The sequence below is a fragment of the Prionailurus bengalensis genome, chromosome E2, assembly GCF_016509475.1.
Source record: "Prionailurus bengalensis isolate Pbe53 chromosome E2, Fcat_Pben_1.1_paternal_pri, whole genome shotgun sequence".
Lineage (NCBI taxonomy): Eukaryota > Metazoa > Chordata > Mammalia > Carnivora > Felidae > Prionailurus > Prionailurus bengalensis.
The window spans coordinates 1,657,908-1,665,904 of NC_057352.1; the positions used below are offsets into that span (position 1 = coordinate 1,657,908).

General features: G+C 52.9%; 1 protein-coding gene across 2 annotated transcripts; it reads right to left on the reverse strand.

The window, feature by feature from the left end:
• Positions 1-747: 747 nt before the first annotated feature.
• Positions 748-7,997, reverse strand: LOC122494700 (zinc finger protein 547-like). Of its 2 annotated transcripts, XM_043600083.1 has the most exons (4): positions 7,743-7,997; positions 5,754-6,002; positions 3,780-3,906; positions 748-2,630 (listed from the first exon to the last, which is right to left on the reverse strand). In XM_043600083.1, the coding sequence occupies exons 2-4, from the start codon at positions 5,784-5,786 to the stop codon at positions 1,183-1,185; spliced, it is 1,608 nt and encodes a 535-aa protein (XP_043456018.1). In that variant the 5' UTR covers positions 5,787-6,002; positions 7,743-7,997; the 3' UTR covers positions 748-1,182. The 2 variants fall into 2 exon arrangements, with proteins under 2 accessions (XP_043456018.1, XP_043456019.1); XM_043600084.1 differs by lacking the exons at positions 3,780-3,906; positions 5,754-6,002; positions 7,743-7,997 and adding an exon at positions 3,229-3,770.

The window sequence follows — 7,997 nt, forward strand, 5'->3', positions numbered from 1 at the left end:
GCAAAAATTAAGGCCTGAACTCAATCTTATCCTCAGCATATGACTGGACAGATATTCCCCCAGTGGATCATAGAGGAAGGATTTTAGGAACCAAAAAAGTAAATCCATTATAAATCCATTATAAAATTTACGATATAAACCACTTAAAAGTATTTTTTAGAATTGATTAAAAGTTATAAGGTATGCATATAAATTTTATTCAAAAATAAAAAGGACAACAGTAGAGTCATAGAAGTTAATGAGGATTTCAACTCGAAATAACTATAGGGGCACCTGGGTGACTTAGTCTGTTAAGTGTCCAACTCTTGATTTCGTTTGACTCAGGTCATGATCTCACGTTTTGTGAGATTGGGTCCCATGTCTGGCTCTGCACTGACAGTATAGAGCCTGCTTGGGATTCTCTCTCCCTCTCTCTCTCTGCCCCTCCCCCGCTTGCAATCTCTCTCATATTGGAAATCAGTTTGGGGCGCCTGGGTGGCTCGTCGGTTGAGTGTCCGACTTCGGCTCAGGTCATGATCTCACAGTCTGTGGGTTCGAGCCCCGCATCGGGCTCTGTGCTGACAGCTCAGAGCCTGGAGCCTGCTTCCGATTCTGTGTCTCCCTCTCTCTCTGGCCCTCCCCTGCTCATGTTCTGTCTCTCTCTGTCGCAAAAATAAATAAAAACATTTTTAAAAAAATTAAAAAAAAAAAAAAGGAAATCAGTTTGGCCAATTCGTAAAAAGTTAAACATTCATCAATGATCAACACTCCACTCTCAGATATTTACTTATATATGAATGTTCACAGTTCTTTTGGTAATTGGAAACACTGGAAGCAACCTACATGTCCATTAATAGATAAACACACTGTGGCACATACGCCCAATGGAATATGACTCAGCAATAAAGAGGAATGAATGCAATAGGGATAAATCTCTAAACAGCCACACAAGGATATACTTTGGGATTCCTTTTATGTAAAAATGTAAGGAAAAGCAGTCACGTAACAGTATACTGCAGGATTCCAAGAACATAAAAATTAAAGAAATGCAAATTAGTTTATAATGACATAAATCAAATTAACAGATTCTCCCACATTCATTGCACTCATAAGGCATTTCTCCATTGTTGGAAATCTGCCAATGTTTAACAAGGCCAGAGATGTAGGTAGAGATGTCCCCACATTCGCAGTTCTCATAAGGACTCACATCAGTGTGAACTCTCTGTTGTGTAATGAGACTGGAGTTGTAACACAAAAATTTCCCACATTAGCTGCACTAATAAGGCCTTTCTCTGCTGTGATTTGTCTAACGTCTAATGAGTTTGGAGTTGCAACTAAAGGATTTCCTACGTTGCTGCACTCATCAGGCCTTTCTCTAGTGTGAGTTCTCTGGTGTCTAATGAGTGTGAAGCGGTACCTAAAGAACTTCCCACATTTGCCACACTCATAAGGCCTCTCTCCAGTGTGGACTCTCTGATGAATAATGAGCGAGGAGCTGTCCATAAAGAATTTGCCACATTCTCTGCACTCATAAGCCCTTATTCCAGTGTGGATTTTCTGGTGCTCAACAAGTTTATGTTTGCGGCTGAAAGCTTTCCCACATTCACTGCACTTATAAGGCCGCTCTCCGGTGTGGATTTTCTGGTGTTCAACAACTTTGTCTTTGCGGCTGAAGGCTTTCCCACATTCTCTGCATTCATAAGGCTTTTCACCGCTGTGGATTTTCTGATGCTCAACAAGTTTATGTTTGCGGGTAAAGGCTTTCCCACATTCAAGGCACTCATATGGCCTCTCTCCAGTGTGAACTCTCTGATGTCTAATGAGCGTAGAGCGATTCCTAAAAAATTTTCCACATTCACTGCAACCATAAGGCCTTTCTCCTGTGTGGATTTTCTGGTGACCAACAAGTTGGGACAGTCTAAGGAAAGCCTTCCCACACTGGCTGCACTCAAAAGGCCTCGGCCTGGCGTGAATACCCTGGTGGTCACCAAGGCCAGGTATCCGTGTAAGACATCCTCCACATTTTGGGTTCTCATAAAACTGACCTTCATCGTGGCCTTTCTGGTGCTGATGGAGGTGGGACTTTCTAAGGAAGGCCTTCCCACACTCTCTGTACTCATGACACTTTTCTCCAGTGTGGATTTTCTCATGGTCAACAAGTATATGTTTATGACTGAAGATTTTCCCACACTGAGTACATTTAGAATAATTCTGTTCATTTTGAAAGTCCTCTCCACCAGCTGTGCCCCAGTGTGGCCGTCCTACAAGCTGAGGAACCTGCTGTTGGAGAAGGCCTGAGCTGGCTGGGAAGTCCTTCCCATCTTCACTGCACATAAAGGTTGTCTCTGCCATGTGACCTCTGCAGTTCTTCACAAATGAAGACCTCGCCTCATCACTCCTGGAAAGTTCCGCTCTAATCTGATGCTTTTGGTGCTGGCAACACTCTCCCCCACAGGCGTACAGGCCTTGCTCGGGGTGTATACCGTCCTGTTCAGCCAAGCGCAGAAGGTCTTTCAAGAGTGAGCTACACGTCTCACAGGGCTGGGCCTCCTGGACGGACGGGCCTGGCTTTGGAGTCCTGACCTGTGATGCTCCTAGAGAAACACTGTGCCCTGAAGGGGCCTCCTCGTCCCGGGCTCCATGCCAGCAACCTGTAAACAGAGAAATGCTGGTCAAGCGCACGCTGACCTTGTTGGGACGAGGCAGCTTCCTCGGGAATGTGTGTCGGACACGCCCACGGATGAGGCCAGGGGACTGCTCACGGGCCAGGGGAACTTGAGAAGGTGAAAGGAAGGCCTTCTGTGCAGAGCTCACCCTGGCCAGCGCCCATGATGGGACAGCCCTGCCTCTGGGGAAGGACACCAGGGCGGGGTGAGTTCAGGGAGGACAGGGGGGTTCCCCAACTCTCTCCTCGGCAAATGACTTTCAACAAGGCCACGGCTGCCGGTGACTGGTGAGCACTGGGTAGAAGACTGAGTTCACACCTAGAAATGTGTGCTTGCAACACAGCAGCTGGTGTTTAGAGACTATTTAAAGATAGCTGCAGCCATCACAATACCTCAAGGGTAGGTCATATGTCAAGTGTACTGCAAAGGGAGCAGAAGTGAAAGGATAATGGAGGGAAGCCACAAAAGTGGGGGAGCTGGGAAGTGCAAGGTTAGAAACGATGACAGGAAAGAACAGGTAGAAATAAGGTATGACCATGCTCCCTGGCATCACACGATGGTAAAGCCAGCTGTGACAACACACCCATTCCCAACTCTGCAGCCCCAGGGCCATTTCCTGTAGCTGGTGATGGAGTAAGGTCCATGCTGTCAGGCACCAAGGCCCCTCCACCTCTTCAAGATGAGCACTTATATGGGACCTGGAACGGGCCACCCTAGATGAAACACAGGAAGACAGAGTAGACTGCACGGCCCCCAGAGTCAGTGATCCAACACATGACATCCCACATTCTAAAACCAAAAGAACCTCAGAGGAGGGTCTCACAGAACCAGTGGTCTCTACGAGTAGAGAGCACGCTGGTGGCTGGAAGTTCCAACACAGGGGTGCCCCTAAGAAACGTCAGCAAGGAGGGGAAGGCCTTGAGCACAGAGGCTCCGTGCTTCTGAACAGAATAACCTGACCAGGGACAAGCAAGGCCACTGGGATTTCTCAGACAAGCTTGGAGCAGAGGTGCACGCAGCCCGGCCCCGGCCCCCTTAAACCTGTGGTTGTGGGAAAGCCAGAGCTCCTGACCCCGAGGGAAGGGGAAAGCCGGAGCTAAGCCCTGGACGCTGGAGTGGGTGCGAGGGCCTTACCTAGTGATGACAAAAGTGCAAAGGTCTCCAGCATCACACTGTGGTACAGGCGTCTCTGAGCCTCATCGAGGAGCCCCCACTCCTCCTGGGAGAAGCGCACGGCCACGTCTGTAAAAACCACAAACCCCTGCCAAAACAGGGAGGCTTCTTCAATCGATGTGCAGCTTCTCTTTCCGGAATGTTCATACTGCCACCTCCTTCCATCCCCTCCTTGCCCTTGCCCTCCACCCCGACTTCCCAGTGTGGAGGAGATACAGGGTCTGGTGGCACTGGTGCTTCCCTTGTCCTCACTGCCACTGATTGCTGTGTCCAGAAAAACACAAGCGAGGAGGGTGCAGGAAAGCCCCGCCCAGGCTCTGGGCCCGCAGTGGGGGCTCTCTGTCTCTTTCAGCAGTAAATTATGCTGAGGTCGCCCAGATCCTACGTCCCGGCCAACACAACTTGAACTTACCTCTCCCACATAAGCGCCCCTCCTCCTCCTCACCTGCCCATCATTCTTGGTCTGAACCTCTCTCCATATCTGGTCCCTCCACTTCTGCAACTTGGTTACTGAGACCGCAGCCCACTCTGCGGGTAATTTCTGTGTCTTCCCAACACACCGCTGTTGCACATAGAATCCAGGCAGGAGTGTGCAAGTGGAATCAGCATCCTGTTTTGCCCCGTCCTGCCCCAGAAACCCAAGTTCCCCGGTGCCAGGGTCCTTTTGTGGTTCTCCCCACGTGCCACCCGTGTCATACTCCCCCTCCCAAACCTAACGTGAGCACCTCACAGACTCCCAGCCCTCTGCTGCATCATCACTACCCTGCTGTCCTACAAGCAGTCACAGCCTGCCTTTACCTGACCCGCATGTGAAGCCCAGCGACACTGAACTCCGCACCCAAGGCCCAGCAATGCTCCTGGCTGCTTTGTTTTAACCTCAACTAACCTCCAGGTCTATCAGCCTCAATGAAGCAACACAGGCCTGACCCAAAGTCACCACCAAACACTGAGGACTCCACGGAAAGATCATGCGCCCTGGCCTGAGCTTACTAACACCTGACCTCCTTCGTAGAGATGCTTCAACACCTACTGCACACCCCTGACCCCTCGGAAGCCTTCAGACTCCTCACCTGTATCCCACACGGGCACGCCCCCCACAGCTACTCTGCTTTTTCATCTGCCTTTGTGACGTCCACCACCACCAACCAGGCTCCCAGAAGAGATTCGAATCTCCTTCTTCCCCTTCCTGCTTCCACAACCTAACGATGGCCCCTCTGGAAACTAATGCCCGGCTATACCGCAGTGCACATGCCGGCCACTGTCTCTGGCTGTCTGCAACCTGGAAGCCTCCCCTGAACTCCAGACCTGTGCGTCCGACTGCTAAGTGGGTGCCTCTAGTCGGGAGTCTCTGGACCATGTGACATCAGTGGCAAAACCTGACTTCCTATTCCAACTGACTACTGACTTCCCCGTCTCAACTGACAGGACATCCATTCTTCCAGAGAAAGCCAAAATCCTTGGGGCTGCCCCTGACGCCCCCTTCCATCTCATCCCCCCACACCCTTGCTCGCCACATCACTGAACATGGGCTACTCCGTCTGGAACACATCCAGAAGGCAGCTGGTCCTCCACCTCCACAGCCACCAGCCCTGTGCAGCCATCAGCAGAGGTCACCTGCGCAGTCCCAGGAGGCCCCCCACTATCCCCACCTTCGTCGAGGCTCTCCCGCACACTGCAGCTGCACACAGCCTGTGAAGATCAGGTCACCTGGCTCCTCAGCTCAGAACTTTCTCCTACTTCCTTCAGATTAAAGGCTCACCACCTCAGGCTGTAACTGTGGACCTGGTAACTATGTGCCCCCCAAAACTCCCCCCGCTGCCCCATATTCCCACTGTAGGTAAGAGCCTCACAGTTCCCTGATCATTCCAACTCACTCTCACCCCCATCACTTGAACATTCTGGATCCAGTGCCCAGGACACCCTTCCACATCTTACCCCATTGGTTGTCACAAATGGGCAATGGTCCATAGAATCCAGGGATGAGTTCAAGACCCTGGGCTTTGATGAGACCACAGGGACTTTAGACCCAAGGGAGGGAGAACACGTGAGCAATCTCAGGACACCATCATTCTTTATATGGGAGTGGCAAAACCATCATGGGGACAACTGGGGTGTCCTCCAACTGTCACATCCTCCATGCACCTGTACAGGATCCATAAGCATTTCTGCAAATGCCATGGGAACCTGTGGGAAGAGGGAGGCCATGAGAAAGGGGCAACCATGGTAGGCAACCAACAGACTGAACTGGACCCCCACTACCCCTGCCCTGCCCTGGAGCAAAATGCTCCCAGCCTGATAACCTAAGCTCTCAGCCCCTCTGACGTCAGTGCCGCTCTTACCAGCGATGTGGTTCTGTAGGAGGAATGAACGTCCCGAGCCTCAATTCCTGGCCCCCACCTCACAGAGCTGATAACAGTATTAAACAGAACTGATGCACACTAACTACCCACAGAGTTAATAAGCCTGTATGTTTCCATTGCAAATAAAGGACAGGGTTCATAAAATTTGGATTAGTGTTATTTCTGCTTGCGATTTTCAAAAGATGTGTTATACAACGTTCTGTTGTTAGCAAATACCACAGATAAATTAACTTTGCAATTTTCATAAAGTGTTGTTGCTCTTCATTTATCGAATGCATTCATTTCTAGTTTCCATTTGTACATATTTACATAAATGTTGGTTAGCTGATGTCTCAATAAATGTTTCATACGCTCCGAATTTAATGAGTTGTAGGGAGAGTCTGAGCAGGCAGCTCAGCTACTCTTCCTTTCAGCAAACAAGCCTACCTGCTGCGTGGCCCCCTGCAGGGCGCTGGCAGGACCCCTTGACTGGAGCACTCCTGCCTTCCTCTTGCCCCCAAGGGTGGAGGTGGTGAGAGAGCAGTGTCCTCATCTGGGACCCAACTGCTCCACAAGTCTGGCTATTTCTTTGTCCCACAGGGACTGTCTCCCAGGATCACCTGACTTGCAGGACTGAGAGTCTCTACCTCCGTCTCCACCCAGGCCAACAAACTTACCACATCCAGGCATTCTTTTCTAGACCCAGGTCAGAATACCTTCTACATCAGGTACGCTCCTTTAGGGAGGGAGTATCAGGGATGCTGAATCCCCCGGGGCACTCCACGTCTCAGCCCTCCTGACGCTCACTGCAGAGCCCACCAGTAATAATGACCTTAAGACCCCCTTCTTGGTCGGGTCCTCAGGCCAGGCTCTGGAGCAGTGCACACCCTCCACACCTCGGACAGCTCCAGCCCAGCTCCCTTCCCCGTCCTCCAGACCCTCACTTCTACAGGCCCACGTCATGTCTCCACCCTCAGATATCTCAGCATCAACATGTCCAAACCGAACTCATGATCTCCCCGAAACCTGCCCGCTGGGCTCGCTTCCCCACCTCCGTTCTCTCAGATGTTCAGGCAAGGAAGCCCTGACCTGGTCCTTCACTCCCCACTTGTGCTCACAGCTACAGGCGACGCAGCAGGAAACCCCCTCGGCTCTGTTGCCCGACTGCAGAATCTCCTCGCATCTCCCTCCACGGCCACCGCCCTGGCCCAACCTCCACCATGACTGCCCGGGGTGGTTCCTCAGCAGCCTCCCCGTCCTGCTCTCCCCTATCCTAACCTATCTCTGGGCGCGCACCTCCCACCCCCGCCCTGGACCCCTGACCCCGGAAGATCCCAGCCACGCACGACGCCCCTGCAGGCGACACCCGCCCCCGGCCCCCGGCCCCTGGGCCCCCGGCCCCTGGCCCCGACTCAGGAGCCCCTGCAGGCCCTCCTACGCCCCACCGCAGGGGCGGGACCGGGACCCCGAACCAGGACGCCCTCTGCTTCCGCCCCGGGAGCCTGACTGCTGGGAGCCGAGCGGGCGGGGAGAGGAGGGGCGGGGCGGGGCGGGCGGCCGAGGGCGCGGGGGTCGCAGCACCCACCTGCGCCGGCTTCACCGGCGCGGCCTCGGCCTCCGACCAGTGGGAAGAGCGGGGCGGGACGCGGCGGGCGACCGGGCGGGGGCGAGGGCGCCTCGCAGCCGCCACTGCGGCGGGAACAGGCCCTCTTTTCGCGCTTTCCATTCACGTCGGTCGGGACTGAGAATTCCGGACGCACTAACCCACGGAACAGTCCCGGGAACAACAGAGAACTCAGACACCACAGAGGCGCCGCCGGAAGTCCCGCCCCCACGAGAC

Coding starts and splice junctions, on each gene's coding strand:
- LOC122494700 (XM_043600083.1), bottom strand. CDS start 5,786: ATGGACCATTGCCCATTTGTGACAACCAATGGG. Junction 3,907..5,753: donor CATTTGTGACAACCAATGGG/GTAAGATGTGGA, acceptor CTGTTTTGGCAG/GGGTTTGTGGTTTTTACAGA. Junction 2,631..3,779: donor TGCACTTTTGTCATCACTAG/GTAAGGCCCTCG, acceptor CTCTGTTTACAG/GTTGCTGGCATGGAGCCCGG.